At 48.5% G+C, this 19,521-nt stretch overlaps 6 protein-coding genes across 6 annotated transcripts; 3 read left to right on the forward strand and 3 right to left on the reverse strand.

Annotated features, from left to right (window-relative positions):
• Nucleotides 1–445: 445 nt before the first annotated feature.
• Nucleotides 446–3,277, reverse strand: LIG4 (DNA ligase (ATP); the record flags this gene model as incomplete). Its single annotated transcript, XM_024857607.1, has 1 exon — nt 446–3,277. One exon carries the CDS (start codon nt 3,275–3,277, stop codon nt 446–448), a length of 2,832 nt encoding a protein of 943 aa, XP_024714106.1.
• Nucleotides 3,278–4,872: 1,595 nt separating this feature from the next.
• Nucleotides 4,873–6,786, forward strand: C7M61_002226 (uncharacterized protein; the record flags this gene model as incomplete). Its single annotated transcript, XM_024857608.1, has 1 exon — nt 4,873–6,786. One exon carries the CDS (start codon nt 4,873–4,875, stop codon nt 6,784–6,786), a length of 1,914 nt encoding a protein of 637 aa, XP_024714107.1.
• Nucleotides 6,787–7,090: 304 nt separating this feature from the next.
• Nucleotides 7,091–9,283, forward strand: TEA1 (Tea1p; the record flags this gene model as incomplete). The annotated part of the gene is made up of 1 exon (XM_024857609.1): nt 7,091–9,283. The coding sequence occupies one exon, from the start codon at nt 7,091–7,093 to the stop codon at nt 9,281–9,283; it is 2,193 nt and encodes a 730-aa protein (XP_024714108.1).
• A 46-nt stretch (nt 9,284–9,329) lies between these two features.
• On the reverse strand, nt 9,330–11,057 carry C7M61_002228 (alpha-keto acid decarboxylase family protein; the record flags this gene model as incomplete). The annotated part of the gene is made up of 1 exon (XM_024857610.1): nt 9,330–11,057. One exon carries the CDS (start codon nt 11,055–11,057, stop codon nt 9,330–9,332), a length of 1,728 nt encoding a protein of 575 aa, XP_024714109.1.
• A 319-nt stretch (nt 11,058–11,376) lies between these two features.
• ALG8 (dolichyl-P-Glc:Glc1Man(9)GlcNAc(2)-PP-dolichol alpha-1,3-glucosyltransferase) lies at nt 11,377–13,026 on the reverse strand (the record flags this gene model as incomplete). The annotated part of the gene is made up of 1 exon (XM_024857611.1): nt 11,377–13,026. One exon carries the CDS (start codon nt 13,024–13,026, stop codon nt 11,377–11,379), a length of 1,650 nt encoding a protein of 549 aa, XP_024714110.1.
• A 921-nt stretch (nt 13,027–13,947) lies between these two features.
• On the forward strand, nt 13,948–15,585 carry C7M61_002230 (uncharacterized protein; the record flags this gene model as incomplete). The annotated part of the gene is made up of 1 exon (XM_024857612.1): nt 13,948–15,585. The coding sequence occupies one exon, from the start codon at nt 13,948–13,950 to the stop codon at nt 15,583–15,585; it is 1,638 nt and encodes a 545-aa protein (XP_024714111.1).
• Nucleotides 15,586–19,521: the final 3,936 nt, after the last annotated feature.

Raw genomic sequence — 19,521 nt, forward strand, 5'->3', positions numbered from 1 at the left:
ATTGTCTATCGGACTTATCCAAAACCCAGCTCCAAACATCCCTTATCGCAACCTCGATGTATGTCACCGCCTCAGTCCATCCACAATACACATCCACAATCCACCTTTTCTCAAACCTTGGCTTGACCTTGGCCCTTGGCTGAACACTTCCACCTCTTTTCTTGACCGTGTTCCCGTGCAGCGTGGCTTGTGCCAAAGCCTGAACTATAATAGGCGTGCCCGGGCTTCGCTGCCGGACAATATCATCACCACTTTCTCCCTCCCACCTCCACAAGAGGGACCTCCACATTGTCATACTAACACCTTAATCGTGGCACCCCGGGCGGTATGGCCATTGTCGGTCCGCCTCTGGGCGCAGCATGCCAATTAAGCTTTCCAAAGTTTATTTGCCAAACCCGAACGGACCCTGGATCTTCACCATGTAGAGATCGCCGTTGGATCTTCGCTAAACCCTGTAGACAGCGTCATCAACGATAACTCCAGCGGCAATGCTGGCGGTAACAAAGCCTGCCTGGACGAACAATGCAAGCTTTTGTCCCTCCTCGTATACCCGGCCCATAGCCGTGCTGATCCTCTTGATTTCGACCTTCTGTGCTTCATCGCACACAATGTAGTGGCACTTTTGCCAGTCGTCAACGCAAATACCGCCGAAACGGGTAATTCTGCGTTCAAGGCTGGCGGGCATGTTCAAGAGAAAAAAACGTAGTCCGCCGAAAAGGCCATACCACCGTGGTCCTTCACCAGCCTGGAAGATCTGCCGGCATTTGGAGAAACTCTCGGGCTCAAGCTTCCTCGGAACGTCGAGATCGGCAAGGTGCTGGAGAAGCCCTTTTGGGGAGCACCCGCTCACCAAGAAGCTGTCGCCAAACTGGTCCACATTGTGTGCTGATCGTTCGAAGAGCTTTGGATTTTCACTCCCGACGATAAATCCCGGTTCTATCGGCAAAAGCCGCTTGACACGGATGGACTCGACCACCCAGGCTGGCGAAATGATGTCGAAGCCTTCTTTAAGCCACCGCTGGAGCCGTGGCGTGAGGTTCAGGCCAATCACCACGACGCTTTTGCCGTAGAGTTCGTCTTTTTTGGGATTGAGCTCCAAACGGCCTCCGTGCAGCCGAACAAGCTGTTTCAACGCCTCGGCACTCATGCTCTGCAGCTCTTCGGGGCCCCTGTAGTCTGTGGCGATCACCAAATGGAGGTTTTGGAAAACCGTCAGCTCAGCAGCGATTTTGAGCTTTTTCACTTTTTCGTACTTTTCCACAATCAGGTTTTCGCCAGGCAGTTTGCGGTTTCGATTGACGTCCTGGTTTTTATAAATATCCAGTGAGTACTTCGCCTTGAGCTCCTGGTAGTCCTGGAGCGTGATACACTCGTCATAGTCCTTATCCTCCCTCACAGCTCTGCACCATAGATTGTGGAGGGTGGATCCAGCGGCATACGGCGTTTCGGCAGTCACTTCAATCGACCGTGCCTTGATTTCTAGCACAATCAGGTTGGCCGGGTCGATCCAGTAGTCTGGCTTTTTCGTGCCAAACTGGATAAGTGAGGACGGCGGTTTTTGCACATTATAGTCTTTCCAGAAATTCACCAATTTGCTCTCGATCTGCCGGTAAACAGCGTTCAGAAACCCGTTGGCCACCATGCAAAACAGCTTGTAGCAGCCGTCCTCCTCGATATCCTTGAGTCCGCAAATATAGGATGTCTTGACCCTCCCGATTTTGCCTATAACCACCAAATCGAGGTTTTCGCCGAAATTCTCCAAATACTCCGGCTTCACCTTGATCCACGTCAGCTCCCGGCTGTACACCCTGTACTTGGAAAGCAAAGATTTCACCATGATGCCCTCGTTTCGCTCGGTGACGATCCGCTGCATATTTGCCTTGATATCTGTGGGCGATTTGGCCTTGACCCACTCGAGAATCTCGAGCCGGTGGGGCACCTCCTTGACGACCTTGTTGATCAAGTTTTTCCGGTAAAAAAGCGGGAGCCCCAGGAGGTCCCTTCCGTTGAGATGGAGAATGTCGAAAATGAGGAAAAACGGCCAGCTGTTGTTTCCCTCGTAGACGTCAATCACGTCAAACTGCTTGAGGGCTTCCTGGATAGCGGCAGACCGGAGCGTGCCAAACGGCAAAATCATCTCCCTGTCTTTGCTCCATGCAACCATTTCTCCGTCGAGCACTATACTCTGCACTTTCTCGTCAAAAGCGTCCGTCAAGTGCTTCGTCAACGAGCCAATGTGCACATTTTCGCCGTAAACCAACGTATAGTCTCTTCTTCGCCTTGTGTGCCAGCGGAACTTCCCGTCCACCATGTGCATTAGCATCCTGTCACCGTCGATCTTCTCCTCGATGAGAAAGTGGCCCTCGACGTTCTCCTGGTTGTAGAGCTGCACCAACTTGGGATCCTTATTTTCCCGCTGCAACCCCACGGTCATCCGCTTGCACAAGGTGTCGTAGGAAATGTCCAATTTGTGGGAGCTCTGGGGCACAAACATGTACAACGGCTGGACACACAACTGGGTGGGTTTCAAGCGGACGTCCGGGTCATGGAGCACCCAGAAAATCTTCTTCATGTCCTCGCAAACCTTGAACAAATTGTAGGCGTCCGGGTGCCACGCCTGGAAAAACGCCCTCTCAAAAAACAGAAGCATCAGCTCCTTCAAGATCATCTGGAACACACAGCGGATCTCGGGGATAGTCAATTTCTCCACCAACGGCTCGAGCACCGCCAACTGGTCCTCGGACCGTGTTTTGCTTGCCAATTGGTCCAACGCTGCGTTCACCTGGTCCACATTTAGCGTACTTTTCACCACCACATTCTGGTCTCTCCTCCGCAGCATGATCCGAGCGATTATCAACGGCAAATCGCCCAATTGGCCTCGCTCGCTGCTTCCTGCCAAACTCACCTTCAGCTGAAACTGCTTCTTCCAGTTTTTGATCGTCTGGTAGTCGCTCAGGCCAGGCTGCAACTTGAGCAACTTGTTCACGAGTCTCGTCAACGCCACGTCCTTGACATGGTACTTGCGGCCGTCTCTATTGGGGAAGATGAGCCGGACGGCCGGGTAGATGTTGGCGCCGAAGTGGGTCCGCCATGTTTTCACAAAGTCCTCGATGATCAGCGTCTTTTTGGCGCTGACTGTGTCGTAGGGTGCTTTGTTTTCCAGGTTTGTGGATTCGAGTTTGAGGAAGAGGTCGCTGACGAGGAGGTCGAACGGCGCGTTGTTGTTGAAGTTGTGTGGTTCTGTGACGTTGTCGAGGAACAGGGTGTTTACAGACATGACGATGGGTGACGATGGGGGGACGATGGGTGGAATCTGGGGTAGGTGCAGGTGTTGATAAGGTGGTGATGGAGGTGGTGGTGGTGGTTCGATTGGTCCTTTTTTTTTGATAGTGGAAGGCGGTGAAATTGGGGTTTGATGAATCGAGTGGATTGTTGAAATGAGTTGTTGGGTTGGTTTTATGGGTGGTGTGTTGCATGGTATAGGGTAGGCTTGTATGGGTGGTATGCGCTTGGTGACTTTTCCAGATTTTTCAGAATTTTCAGAAATTTTAGATTCTTCAGATTATCAAGGTTTCTAGCGTTTTAGCTGCTCCAAATATTCTGGATCGGCTAACCTTCAACTTGGGTGAATCGGCGTTTCCATGTTACTTTAAGGTGGCTACTGTGGTGCAATTAGATGCTGTAGAGATACCAATGAGGCAGTATATCTGATTGATGCTAATAACCTTGACCACCGTATCTTACGACAGACTCGCGGCTTTCAGCTTACATTGATACAATTCCATGGGGTTCAACTTTATATCTTTCAGGACATCGTCTACTTGTAGTTATGGATTTATATGAATATGGCTCGCCAGTCAATACACACACACACATTCATCTTGATCTGATTAGTCTACATTTGTTTCTCTCCTGTCACATTAGACCCTAAGTAAGTGATTTTCTGAATCCCTTAAAAATCGTCGTTGCACTCGATCTTAGAGTACCCTACCAGCCTGAATCGCCAAAGCACGTCAAGCAAGTGTTTCCAGCACTTTACACACATGCACACAAAAGCATTCAAACTCCCATCCAACTTTTGATCAATGATCTCCATTGTCGAAATCTCCGAAATTCCATCTTTGGTTTCCCCAGCTAACCTCTGCTTCAATGTCCACACCTACCATTCCACCACCTGCCTTTTCACCTCCAAAAGAGCAACAAAATAACAGTCTCTACACTTTTCACAAATCTAACGCTATATTTCAACTCACCCCTGACACACCTTACACTCTTTTTTCCTCCACCTCTGAAATCTCCTACTACACCGTATCACCACCCACTCAATGGCTGCAAACCAGACCATCGCCATGACGTCACCAACACCAACCTCCCCAAAGCAGCAAATCAGCAAGTCGCCAAAACCAAAAATCCCATCATCCTCCAAACCGCCAAACCCAAAAATCAAAATCCCAGTTTCCCCAGCTTCCCCATATCCGCCATCACCACACCTCCGATCTCACCACATTCCACATTCCTGAACACGCCAACTTCCAAAAAAAACGGCAGACCCAAAACTATCAAATTCTAAAAAGGGCCAAACTTCAAAAAATTGAACCACCTTAAAATCCTCCGCCAACGCCCAAAAACCTCCACCTCTGAAAATTCCACTGGGAGCCTTCTCTGTATGCGGCGCATAAGCGAGCCACATCCTTGCGAATCTTCCACAAACTGACATCTTCCAACCACTTGTGCCAAATCGAGAAATCCACCTTTTCCAAAAAAACACACATCCCCTGGAGCACATCCACATCTATCTCGTCAAAGCGAAAAACTCCAAATCCTACAATCCCTTAAATCCCCATTAGACCCAGGTCATTCAGACATCCATCCATGTCTTCAAACACACCCCGGGTTCCAGAAAACGCCACGCTGGGCACAGCCAACGGAAACCTGGCTTTCGGTTCTCCGCCAGCAGACCTGCTAAAATCCCACCCTTCAAACCCCAACCTCTCGGAAGAAGGCACCGCAAGGCTGGACTCCAAATCCTACGATGAACAGATCAACAACCTCTTGCACGGCGGCAACATCGACTTCAAAACCGTCAACAAGCACTTGGTCAACCACGAGGACACGCTAAAAATGCAAGGTGGCGACGTGGCTCGTTACATGTACCAGCAGATCGAAAACTCCAGTACGGGCGATAAGAGACGCACCAGAAGCTCGTCTTTTCTGAATTTCGACGCCGATTCAAGGCGGGAGTCCATGGCCAGCGATATCAACGTGCCGGGCGGCTTCAGGAGAGAATTCATCATCAACAGGTCCTTGCAGAAGAACAAGAGACCGCCCAACTTCTTGACCAGGAACTTTGTGGAGTTCTTGAGCATATACGGCCATTTTGCCGGAGAAGACTTTTCGGATGAAGACGACGAGGAGGAGACCGACGACGACGCCAGTTCTGTGAATTATCCCGAGGTTTTCGACGAAGAATCGCTGCTTTTGGCTGAGAGACGCATTCCTCCTCCCAGACACCGCAAAAAGAAGGGCAAGGTCGAGAAAAAGGGCACGGCGTCGCTGGCCAAAACCTTCTTTTTGGTGTTCAAGGCGCTCGTCGGCTCGGGTATCTTGTTTCTTCCGGGCGCCTTCAGCAACGGTGGTCTTCTTTTTTCGACTATCGCCTTGTCAGGATTCGGCTTCCTCACCTTCTTGTGCTACATCGTGTTGATCGAGAGCAAGGAGATGTTCAAGCGGTCGTCGTTCGGTGAGTTGGGCTACATCACGTACGGCAAGCCGCTCAAGTACTCCATCATGGTGTCGATTATCATTTCGCAGATCGGGTTCGTTGCAACGTACATTTTGTTCACCTCCGAGAACATGACGTCGTTTTTGAAAAACGTCGCCCACGTCGAGGTCGAAAAGTCCACCGTGGTGGTCGCCCAGTGCCTTTTGTTGATCCCCTTGGTGCTTATTCGTGACTTGACCAAGCTCTCCTTCACCTCGCTCATCTCGTCCATATTTATTGTGATCGGCTTGATCATCATTTTCTACTTTTCCGGCAACAAGTTGGCCACCGACGGGTTCGGCCCCAATATCGTCCAGTTTGACTCCAAAAACTGGTCCATGATGGTCGGTGTTGCTGTGACGTCGTTCGAGGGAATTGGCCTTATCTTGCCGATCCAGTCGTCAATGGCCCGTCCGGAAAGATTCCCCTACGTTTTGGCCTTGAGTATGATCGTCATCACCACGCTCTTTGTGTCCGTGGGAATCATCGGCTACACCGCTTTTGGCGACCAGGTCCGCTCCATCATCATCTTGAACTTGCCTCAGGGCAATGTCTCCGTGCAGCTGATCCTCGTGCTCTACTCTGTGGCGGTGTTTCTTACGGCGCCTTTGCAGCTTTTCCCTGCCATCAAGATCGGCGAGTCTGTGATCTTTAACTCCCGTCTTTTCTTGCTGGAGGAACAGAGAAACTCCACCAGCGACGAAGGAAAGTTGTACCGCACGTCAGGAAAGTACAACCCGCACATCAAGTGGTTGAAAAACGTGTTCCGGGCGTTTTCCGTGGTGCTCATCTCGGTGATCTCGTACCTCAATGCCGAGAACATCGAGAAGTTTGTCAGTTTCAACGGCTGCTTTGCGTGCATTCCGCTTGTCTACATCTACCCACCAATGATCCACTTGAAAACGTTCAAAAACCAGCCGCTGAGCTTGCGGGCCACCTTGATCAAAACCTTCGATTGGCTGTTGATCGTCGTGGGCATCATTGTTGTAATCTACACCACACGCCAGATCTTGTTCCAGATCTAGGCTGCCGGTCGTCTGAGTACCGGTAGGAGATGCGCTTGAATCACCGTGAGTCACACGGCTTTGATCCAGGCACAAACCGTGGTTGCCCCTTAAAAATTATTATAACCAGGCACAGCCAGACTTTGCCTGCTTTAATTCCATAGATTTAAACCGAAATATCGCCTTCTCTGCTATTGTGGCTGGTCCTCGGTGGATACACGCAGCCATCTCACTTTTCGTGGGGAAATACATACCGAGAAAAGTCCGAGCGAACACCATCACGGGCATCAAGACGCCACCAAAATAACCAGATATACGACCGTATATGGTGCCAGAGCTGCAGATCCATCCCAAATCCGTCCCCCACAGCCTAGTGAACAATGACCCCGGTGCCGTCAATGCACAGTCTAATGCAGACACCGACAGCAGCGTGCTTAAGCGAAAACGCTCTCAAAAGAAGGATATGCCGCTTTCGTGCCAGAGATGCCGTCTCAAGAAAGTGAAATGCAACCTAGAGCACCCCTGCTCCAGCTGCGTCCGTTTGGGCGTCGAGTGCATTGTTTTAAGCGACATGAGGAAGAAACGGCCCAACGCTACCTATGTTTCCAAGTTGGAGAGGAAGATCAAGCAGATGTCGACGTTTTTCAACAAACTCGAGACGCTTCCCACGCCCCAGGAAAAGCAAAACTACCTCGACGCCCACGCCAGCGAGTTGCATCTGGTTTTGCAAGAACCTGATGAGGATGAAAAAACGGAGGAGGAATCTGAAAAAAAGGTGTCCATCGAACCTCAGCCAGATACGAAAATCCGGCCCGTCTACGGCCCCACGTCCGTCTACGACAACGACCAGGACCACCGGATGCAGCCCGTCAGCGACAAAAAGGGCACCCACAACATCACCGTCCTAAACCAGCTCAACAAGTCCCCCGACATTCTCCACTGCCTCAAGCTCTTCTTCACCTGGCAGTACCCGGACCACAACATGTACGTTTTCCGGGAAGCCTTCTTGATTGACTTTTTCAACCCGAAACCAGACACCTTGTACTGCTCGCCGGTGCTTGTGCTCAGCATATGTGCCCTAGGAGCCCGGATGTCTGAAATCGACACTATTTATAACCGCTCCAAGTCCTTCTACAACGAGGCCCGGAGCCTCTTGCTTCTGAGCTTGGAGCACCCGTCCATCACCCACGTGCAGAGCTTTCTTCTTTTGGCGTTCTACGATATCTGCAACGGAAACAACTCCACCGGCTGGATGCTTTCAGGAAACGCCATGCGGATGGGTTTCGATTTGGGCTTCCAGCTTCATCCCGAGGTGTGGTTTTTGAAGAACAGGGGCGCCTTGAAACAGCTCGATGTGGCGATCAGAAGCAGGATCTACTGGGGGTGCTACATGGCTGACCACTTCATCAGTCTTATTTTGGGGCGGCCTTCTTTGTTGAAGCTGTCGGACGCCACGATCCCGGAAACGGAGGATTTGCCCGAATTGGCCTGGATCAAGGAGTACAAGTATGTTCCCGATAACGTCACCAACATCTCGGACCCGCTCAAGAACATCATCAACTTGATCAACATTTCGGACAATATGCTCAACGATATTTTCACAAAAGGGGACCACGGGCCCGACCACCAGGATCTCGACGGTGACGACCTCAATCTTGTTTCTCGTCTTTCCATGTTGTACGCCTACAACGACCAGATCATGAAGTGGAAACACAACCTCCCACCGGATCTCAACTGGGACCAGGAGAGTTTGAAAAGAACCTCCGACAACCCCACCGTCTCTGGCGTGCGCTACTACTACTACATCTTGGTGCTTTGCCTCAACCGTCCTTTTGTGGGTATAACTCGAAACATCAGAAACAAAAACCACCTTTCGCCCGCTGTCGTGTGCACAAACGCCATCGACGAGATCTACTTGGCCATCCAGACGTTCCAGAAAGCCCACGGCCTCCGCAGAGCCTCGATCTTCATTGTCTACTGCAGCATTTTGTCGATTTCGGTGATTCTCTTGACCACCACCTCGGAGCTGCTAGGCCAGGACAAGAAAGAAAAGCTCATATATTTTCTCAATGTGCTTGTGGGCTGCTCCAAGACGTGGGCGTTGGCAGAAAAGTCCCATAAGTTGATCCGAGGCAAGCTTCAGTTGCAATTCAGCCACGACCCCGATTTCAACCCAGACACTCGAAGACCGAAAAAGCCGAAAACAGACCGCAAGAAGGTGCCCAAAAAGAGCCTCAACGAAAACCCGGTGGTGGTCAAAATGGAGGAATCCTCCTCGGACGTTACATCCAACGCTTCTGAAAGACAGCACCCCAGTCCTTTTCAACAACCCGATCCGTTCCACCCGATTCCAGGCATTCCAGATACAAACTCGGACGATCTCGATTTTCCACCTTTGGACGAGGCCAATGTGGAGTTTTTTGGTCCTCCAGTGCTCATGACTTCGGATCTTTTCAACGAAGACTGGGAAGCGCTTTTCCCAGACTCCATCTTCAGCTCCAAGACCCACGAACTGTAATATACTACACTAATGCCGTCGTGCTTCGTAATTGTGGCTATGTAGATCAGCCCGAGTTGGCCTTGCTGGAAAGCTCGGCCTGCTTCACAAGGTTCTGTGGAGCGTCCTTGCTGTCGAGAAGAACCTCAATGAGTCTGATCTTGTCGTTCTTCGCAAAGTCCTCGTTTTTAAAAAGCTCGTCAAGCTCGGCGGCCTTGCCAACAGTGACCGCCTCGTAGTTTTTGGCTCCAAAAGTGGGCAAAATCAGCTTATGGTCCCATGGCTGGATGTCGTTGTACTCGGCTTCTGGACCGTGGATGTACTTCTCGATGGTGTAGCCGTCGTTGTTCAAAACGAAGAGGTAAGGCTTCAAGCCGTTTCTGACCATGGAAGAGATCTCCTGGACGGTCAACTGCAAGGAACCATCGCCAACAAAGAGGATCACTCTTCTGGATGGGTCGGTCTCTTCAGCAGCTGCAGTAGCACCAAAGGTCGAACCAACAGTGTAACCAATCGAGCCCCATAAAATCTGCGAGATACCCAAAACGTCCTTTGGATACTTGGTCTGGATAATACCGAACGAAGCAGTACCGGTCTCGGTGATGACAATGTCTCTGGGCTTCAAGAACTTGGACAAACGGTGCCACAACCATCTCTGGGTGATCAATCCCTCAGGTTGGTCCTCGTGCTCGAATGGGTCGTTAACAACATCCACAGGCTTGTAGTTCTTGGTGGCCTCCTTCAACTTGGGCAGCTTCACAAGCTCGTGAAGAACCTCCTTCATGGCGACCTTGGGGAAAATGGCGTTTCTGATCTTGGTGTGGTCCGAGTGGAACTCAACGGTGTTTCTGTTCAACGAGTACGAGAACGAGCCGGTGTTGAAGTCACTGAGCAACGCTCCTATAGAAAGAACAAGATCGGACTCTTCCACGGATGCCTTCACATCCTCGTAGGACAAAGATCCAACGTAAACACCAGTAAAACGTCTTCCACTCTCGTCGATGTTCTTTGTACCCTTAGCCATAGGCGTCGTGGCGTACTTGAAATTCGTCACATTAATCAACTCAGCAGCTTCCTTACTGGCATCGTGTCTGGCGCAACAGGCATCAATGAGCACCACAGGGTTCTTTGCCTTGCTGATCAAATCCAAAACGATATCCAAAACCTCCTCCTGGGCGGATGGATCATTCTTAGCGATCGACAAGTCAATTGGCTCGTTCAAACGCTCCTTGGGCACTTCAACATCAACCATGTTGGCTGGAAAGGCCAAGTAGCCGGGTCTTTGGTGGATGTAGGCCTCTCTGATGACTCTGTCAATGACGTAAGGGGCGTGGGCAGGATCGTCAAGAACACCTTCGGTCTGAGAGATGTTTCTCGACATCTTGCCGAAAACAGCGAAATCACCATTGCCCAAGGTGTGGTGCAACAACAATTGCTTCTTCTGGGAGTCAAGCGAAGGAATACCGACAATGTGGATAGTACCCACATGTTCAGCGTAAGAGCCTGCCACACCATTGAAAGCAGACAATTCACCCACACCAAAAGTGGTGACTAAAGCTCCGAATCCGAGTCCACTGCTGCTGGCGTTACCCTTGACTCTAGAGTAGCCGTCAGTAGCGTAAGCAGCGTTCAATTCATTGGCACAACCACGCCATCTCAAGCCGTCAACCTCGTCAATCTTATCAAGGAGAGTCAAATTGAAGTCTCCGGGGACACCGAAGATCGATTTCAAGCCAATGGGCTCCTGGCGGAGTCTTTCAAACAAGTAGGTTCCGAGGGAAATGGTTTCGGGCATTTTTGTGTGGTTCTGACAATCAGGAGCAAATGGTGCCTTTTAAATGATCCGGCCCGAAATTAGGTTAGTACACCATGCCTAGAGCAATTGCTATTTAGCAACCGATGTAATGCACCACGGACAGGACCAGCTCGTTCCGAGATCGCCGTCATTGTTTCGAGGCCAAGTACAAAAGACGCCATGCCATGCATTAAGCTCCGGAAAAACTCGACTTTCCTTATTTTTCGACTTCAGTTCGGGCAATTCACCACGGTTGCTGGTGTAGGGGGTTTTTCCGAGTTGTGTCAAAATGACGTTATCTGCCGTCGTGCATACGCACCTAGCTAAGAGGGTCCCAGATTGTCTCATCCACAAAGTATAGCCAATTGAAAGTGTTCCACGAGCTGATAACTCCGAAGCCGCAGTAGACGCTGTAGATCATGAGTTTGAGAAACTCGAGCTGGCGAAGAATCTCAAACTTGTGCTGGAAGAGGTCGATCATGCTCGTGAACAAAACCACGGGCAAAAGGCCCAACACATAGAGGTTGCTGACTCTTTCAACCATGTAGCCTGACTGCTGGGCCAAGTGGCTAGGCACGCGGACCACTTTCCTGAAGTGGAAGTAAAAAATGATGAACCAGAGAAGCGTGAAGACCACCTTGATGAGCCATTCCTCGCAGGTGAAGATAAGCGGGAACAAGGATACGTAACCGCATGCAGCGAGGAGGTTGAAGCTGCTCAAAAGACGCTTGTCTCTGGTGACAAGGAAGGAGATGGGGAAAATGATGATCAACACGGCTTTTTCGTGAACGTGCCAGCCGAAAAGGAAAGAAGCGTAGCCGCACAAGGTCAAGGCGCCAATGAATCTTTCGAATGTAGGCTGGAGGAAAAGTGGAATAAGCGCCATGACCTGGTAGAAGAGGGTGAGCAAGAAGGTGAGCTGTGGTGTGATGGTAGGCAACACCAAGAACTCAATGTCGCCCACAATGCCCCTGGTGGTGGACAGAAGGAGCTTTTTGTTGTTGAGGAGGGCAGGGTCGAACTGGAGAATGCGTTGAAGAGGGATTCTGGAAAGCGGGACTCTTTTGTAGATTTGAATGAGCACTCTGTCAAGGAAAGAGTAAAGTGCCCACACGTTTGGCGCCCAGTACGCATGTGTAAGGCCTCTGCTGAACGGAAAGAGCCTCTCGAGCATCTCGGGAATGACATGGTAGTAGACAAAGGGCCCAAAAGCGACGGTAAACACGGCAATTACCACCGAGCCCAATTTGAACAAATTGCGCCACCTCACCAACCTCACCACGTTATGCGCAAAGCTCTTCTTTCTGTCGTAGCTCAAGTTCAAGCAGTAAGCCCTGAGTAAGTACACAAACACCGCCGGTGCCAAGTACAAGTAGATGTGCTTGAAGCAAAGAAGCACGCTGAACCAGAAGCCACACCACAAGAACTTCTCCAAACGAGCACAATTGATCATAAGCACCAAAAACCCGTAAAGCACACCGTTGTACTGAAAGTGGATATGGTCGATTATCAACAAACCAGGCGATAAAACCAAACTCAGCGCCACGACAAACGCCCTGGTGGCGGCCTGGTTCAGCTTGGCGCTGCTGACGTACCACTGCAACGCCAAAAACAACACCACCTCTGAAAGCACCACGCTGAGTCTTTGAAAGAAGACCGTCGGAAGGCTATACAAGCCCTTTTCGACAATTGCCAAGGCGCCGTCGTCCCGGACGAGTTTGGGCACCAAGTACAGCAAAAAGCACTCGTAGTAGGCGAAAAGCGGCGGGTAGTCCAAGGTCCACTGGGACGTTTTCTCAAGGTACCATTGAGCCACTGGGAGGTTGTGGGTGATGGCTAGCCAGTTGCGGTGGACGTCAAAGTCCGTGGAGTGGTAGCCAATCAGAAGCAAGGCCTTGAGCGCCAACAGGACTCCCCATATGTTGAGCAACAGGTACGGTTTTGTGCGTTGGGGGTTTTTCTCTGTCATGGTGGTTGGTGAGAATTTCGCGGTGGTTGATGTTGATCGGGTGAGGTGGGGTGGTGGTTCAAGTGGATTATGGAGATTTGGGAAAATAAATGGATTTGGGGTTTTTTTGGGTGGTGGGTTGAAGGTTTTTTGGAATGTGAAGGGGAATTGGTGTGGAGGTGGTGGTTTGTGGGTTTATGGTGCTGCTGTGAATGGCTGCAAAATGGGGTTATACGCTGGGAAGGCATACATGCGGGGGATTGAGCATAGCGACTATGGCATCATAATGGCAATTGTATTTGAGGTGGGCTATATTCTTTCAGATTCTATTTAAATATCAAATAGACTAGAAAATGTTGCATTGTTCAAAAAAGTGTCCAAAATCGTTTCAGACCCTGAAGATTGGGTTTAGGACTATGGACCAGTCTCATACTATTGTCTAATGTTAAGCATATCGTGCTCTTTACCATAAGCCACTTCGTATCCTGTGGCGCTTTTATTATCAGCATTCCTTCAAAAATTCACCCTCCCTCGGCTATGGCCATATTTGATGGTTTCCCTCAATCTTTCACGCTCCTCTTATCAATGGATGGCAGTCTTGGCACTTCAAGCTGAGACCCTGAGGCACTGTGGCGGACCTTTACCAATTGATATTTCATTAAAAAGCCTAAATCTAAAAGAATAAGGAAAAATCGTCCGCAGATCACCAAAAACCACCATAATTGATCTACCTCAAGATCGCATCAAGAAGTACATCAGGCTAATGCAACTACTCACCACTGCAACTGTGGTGGCAGACTGACGCAATCAAGCACATATGACCGAATAGCTCCACAAATCACGAAATGCCAATGAAGGCAAAAACTAGTCGACGATTAGCGAATTAGACAAGAAAAATGTATATATAGGTAGTCTGGTTGGGATCTGTCTCCAATGATGATTATGTCCAAATCTACAAACGAAGACCCGCCCAAAGCAATCGAAAAAAATGACTTCACCGTCGAATCCACTCTGGAGTCTGACTTGGAAGAACAAACAGAAAACGAAGGAAACCCGTTTTTGGACCCTTTCATCGCAAACCACTACCACCAGATCTACAACGACTGCAACTACGAGTGCCGTGGATTGTTTGATCCCCATTTTACGTGGACCAAGGAGGAGGACAGGAAAGTTATGAAAAAGGTCGACAGAAGAGCCATCTTGAGTGCTTGTATCATGTTCTTTGCGTTGCAGGTCAACAGAGGCAATTTGCACGAAGCAGTGGCCGATAATCTTTTGCAGGATTTAAACATGGACACTAACGACTACAATTTGGGAAACACGCTCAATTTGTGTGCCTTTTTGTGTGCTGAGCTTCCGTCTCAGATCATCTCTAAAGCACTCGGACCCGATATCTTCATTCCCATCCAGATCTGCTGCTGGTGCCTTGTTTCCACTTGCCAGGGCGCCTTGACAAATAAAACCGGTTTCTTGATCTGCCGTGTGTTGATAGGCCTCTTCCAGGGCGGTTTCATCCCAGATATGATTCTCTGGCTTTCGTACTTCTACAAGTCTGGCGAGTTGCCTATTAGACTCTGGGGTTTTTGGGCTTCCTTGGCTCTAACGCAAACCATCACCTCCGTTCTTGCCTATTTTATTCTCAGAATGAGAGGCGTGGCTGGTTTGACCGGGTGGCAGTGGCTTTTCATCATTGAAGGTTGCATCACCTTGCTCATTGGAATCTGGTCCTTCTATCTTATGGTGCCGTCTGTCGTGCAAACAAAAAACCGATTCCATCCTGAAGGCTGGTTTACAGACCGTGAAGAGAAAATTGTCGTGAACAGAATCCTCAGAGACGATCCACTGAAAGGCGGTATGAACAACAGACAAGCGTTACCATTTAAGGCCATCCTCAGATCCCTCATGGACTGGAACTTATGGCCTATTTTCGTCATTGGCATTTTGGGCTACCTCCCCATGCTGACGGTCCTGCCATACATGGTTTTGTCGATGAAACAGTTGGGATTCAGCACTCTAGATGTCAACCTCCTCACCATCCCACTGCACATTCTCCAGATTGTGTTTATGTACGGCATCACCTGGGTTTCCGAAAAATTCAACGAACGCAGCCTCATGAGTCTTGTTATGCCGCTTGTGGCGATTCCGTTTTTGGCAGCTTTGCGTTGGTGGCCTGGAACCATGGAGGATGCCTGGGTAACGTGGTTTTTCGTCACCATGGTGCTTTCCGCTCCGTTGATCCACGCCATGTGTGTGGCCTGGGTTTCTCGAAACTCCAACTCCATCGAAACCCGTTCCGTGTGTTCTGCCTTGTACAACATGTTTGTTCAAGCTGGCGGGATCATCGCTTATAATATCTACCGTGAGGACGATTTGCCAAAGTACCGCCGAGGTAACCAGCAGCTCTTCTGGATCCAGTGCGGCTTGATTCCTGTTTTGTTGCTTACCAAGGTATTCTATGTGTGGAAGAACAGAAAGAGAGACGAGGTATGGGGTGCTATGTCGATAGAGGAAAGGCAACGTTACATTGCAGAGACCAGCGACAAGGGCAACCAGCGGTTGGATTTTCGGTTTGACCACTAGGGGGAGGGTGATTAGTGGATTAGAGCAGAAGTGGGCAATCTAGGGTATTGATATTTTGAGGTGATATGGTTTGTAGTGTTCGACGGCTGGTTTTTCTTTTCTTTATACTGAAGACATTGATAAAAGGTCGCTGGGGGATTGATGTTACAGCCATTTTGTATTGGGTGAATTGAGAGAAGCTTTTACCATGTACTATCAATTCATATACTGTAGAGCTGAGGCGGTTCTCACCTTGCACTTGTTACTTGGGGTGGATAGCAAGCGACAACGTATCTTTAAGGGATTTGCAATTTATATCATGGCATCACACCCTTGACGAAACTGATTTCATTGCCCTTTTTAATAGGTGGGGTGGTTTATATTGTTGGTGGAAATGGCTGCAAATGGGCCTTTCTGCGAAGTCTATAATTGGGTCGGTAGCACATTTTGAAGTTCAGTTTCTCTATACAAGAAAAGTTTGAAATAGTCTTAGATTACGGAAAAACGATTTACGGGAAAATTGGCACTTGCAAGGTGTTATTCTGGTCGAACTAGTCCCCTAAGCACGTCGTACATTGGTGCTTTCTAACCTATCAAACCTCTATGGCGGTCTAGAGCGTTTTGTTCATGATTGTGTATATCTTAGCCCCCAATTGTTAATCTAGAATTTGTTCTTTCACCCAGTCTACTTCAAGCTTATTTAAATGGCACCCCTGGTGCTTAAGCTGAGAGTGTAAGGTGCTGAGCCTTCCCTGCGTTAGCCATACCACTCCATGATGCTAGAATCAAAGATCATCTCCATACACACATACTCTGGCTACAACAAAACTAAATTTGCAATAAGTATCACACCGGCGTGATCAAACTACTGAGAACGGTATTGTGGCGTTACTTTATTCATCATTTGGAAGTGTGGACACAAACAGTAAGATATAGTATGTAAAGAGCATTTTTGATGTGGACTTAACGAGGTGGGCCTGAAACTCCAATAGCACACTCTCCACCTGAATCAAACTGTTGCAAATAAAAGTGACGAGGGTGAGAAAACCGTAAACGATACGCTTCCTTTGTCTATCCCCTCTCCATAACATGGCAATGGGAACATGCATCAAGCAAATAATCATGGGTACCCAGAATGCAACAGAAAACAATTCTTCCTTTATTTGCAAGTAATGATTGACGATACGTTGAGTCATTTCAATCGATACAGACAGAACCTCCTCAAAATGAGAGTCAATTCGATACAATTCGTGCTCCAACCGGGTACATCTTTCTTCGATTGAAAGCCCCGTCGTGTTAAAGCCGGTTGCATATTTAAATTCGCCAAGCGCCTTTATCCTCTGTAAGATGTCGTCCATGTTAACCATTGAGCTAGCTTTTCCACCAGGCTGAAGAGCTTGCTTCGGGAGTAATGATAAAGTGAAAGCAGTGGCGAAAAAGCGGGTTTATTTATACTTTCAACCAGAGTTACCCGAAATCGGGGATCCACGGAAATACTGGAAAAGTCATGTACCAAAAGAGGAGAGGTGACAGATTTGGGTAGCTTGTTTCACCAAAGTTCGGGGAAGGTTTCATAATACTTTTTCACCCCACACGCCGATTGCGCCTCAAAAGTGGTAAAACTCTGCTTAAAAATTTAATTCTGGATGTTTTGACTGAGTATCAGAAAAGAAGAACTGGTCCTGGTGGAACGAACTGAAAATATGCTTCATACAGTGATCTAGGAGACGAGATACATTCAATTGAGGAGGATTCGGTTAACAAACCGTCCATTCACATGTTCGTGAAAAATATTATTTTGGGTTGGTTCTCGGGGTTAACCCTTATATTTCGTATCGGCAGAAATAGACATTCGATGAGTTTCGCTAGAAGTGCATCACTGACGCAAGATCTCCTATGCTAAAGTTCACCTTATTCTTATATCTCATGGTTCATCTATAGGGAACTGTAATTGAGAATCCATTTATGTGTGGAGACCAAATACGCTTTGCATTCAGCTCAATGAAGTATACCTGAAACTAGCCCTTCGGCTGGTGTGGCGAAGGAAGCCTCATGCATGCAGCCGCACCCCTTACATGGGAGGCCTTGCCCACCCCTTTTGAAGTTAACATGTTTTTTTTTTTTGAGAAATCTACTATTTGTATCCGAGTTTTGGTCCTCCGAAGCTAGTCTAGATTATAAATTTGCATAACGAGGCGAACTTTTGGCCGATGAATGAATTTTAGTATCTGCATATTACCAAGCCTCGATGCAACTGATCCCCGGAACAAAGGAATCTAAGCGACCCGCATCCTCACATGCAGGTCTCGGTAGCACTAACTCGGGAGCAAGCGCTCACGATACTATTGAATTAACCGAGGCGGTAAGGCGGGCAAATTTTTTTTAAATCAAAAACTCAATAACTATACAATTAAAAAGGGCCTAAGAGGTTGTGTCTCAAATCTGATGCAACTTGATGTAGTTCTACCCGTATAGGTGCGTCCTGCCCCTCTTCCTTCAGACCACAAAGAGCCGGTGTTCCCACACAGAAGTGAAATGCCGCTCACCTGAACGTAAAACTAACCGAGAATACAACTTCGGACTTTTGATAGGCTCAAACTCCGACCAAATAACTGAAGGTTTGACATGAAGGGGAATTTCACCCTCAAGAACCTCTCGAGGTAATCGAAAACTCCGAGCTTTAGGATAGCCATCGACAATATCCTTGAAACTTTCCCACCGAATCACGGGAAGATTCTCACTTCTCTTGCACAATACAATCTCCCCATCTCCCCGGCATAACTGCTCGTCCTCGACGAGAGTGATCTCAATCCTTTCTATTACGAGTTCCATATCGTCTATCGGCAAATCATCACTCGCCTCGTCATAACCTTGGGCAACAATGAAGCAGAAATTCATGAACTCAGATAACTTCATCCCGGATCTCACCATTGTGGCCGTTGCCCATTCCTCACTTTGAGAGAAGCTTTGATTCTCTGTGAGCGTGAGATGAGCAGTAACTGGAATATTCGAGCCACCTAGCGCATCAGAAAAATCCCTGGCTGCTCTTTTAAATCGAATAGGCAGCGGGAGAGAATGCACAACTTGATCGCCCACCATCAAGCAATTGGTTGCGCAAGGCTTCCCCGAATTGGTTGCATCACCGCCAGGAACTGGCAGTTCCGTGACCATCGATATTATTCTGGCCTGGTTGTTATAAAAAGAACGCAAATACCCCTTGTAAAAATCAAAACGTCCGCACGGTTCAACACCGGGCAGAGCAAGAGGTTCATCCAGCCGTTCTATGAAAAGCATACACTTCTTTTTGCCAATTGTGTATGACACAATCTGATACTGATTGAAACGCGTTTTAAAACATGCCAAGCGTTGACTAAAGGATGAAACTAGGCGACTTGTATCGCCCTTGCTAGATGGAATCGCCGGGTTCACATAGAATGAAGCCGGATCTGCGCATCCATGATAACGCCAATCATCAAAATCCTCATGTCTTATGCGTTCAGATTTCTCTTGAGCTATGTTTAATTCGACAAACGCCGTAGAAGTGAGTTTTCCAATTTTATCGTGGCTGAGCTTGAAAGTTGCTTTCAAGCCGTAGCTTCTAGTGAGATCATTTGTGAAGAAAGTCGGACCTACCATAGGCAATTCACACGAGTACATCTTTGCCATAATTTTCAGCGGCCTTTTTGAAAGCATGATTGACTCAAACGGCTTACTCTCGAGAAGCGTTTTTGTCCGGACATCTTGGAAAACCTCCTCATGATTATGTGTACTCGTGAACTCCTGTAACTCGATTCGAATGTCAGTTATAATAAACGGCTCCTCGAAGCTGTCGTCGACTAATCCCGAAGCTCGAAAGTCCAAGGATAAAAAGTCCGATACACGCATACCAGGAAGCACTATACGATGACACAAATCTTGTTTAAAGTGAGGAAAAGGCTTAAATTCCGCCCGAAGCTT

The sequence above is a fragment of the Candidozyma pseudohaemuli genome (assembly GCF_003013735.1).
Source record: "Candidozyma pseudohaemuli strain B12108 chromosome Unknown scaffold00004, whole genome shotgun sequence".
Taxonomy (NCBI): Eukaryota; Fungi; Ascomycota; class Pichiomycetes; order Serinales; family Metschnikowiaceae; genus Candidozyma; species Candidozyma pseudohaemuli.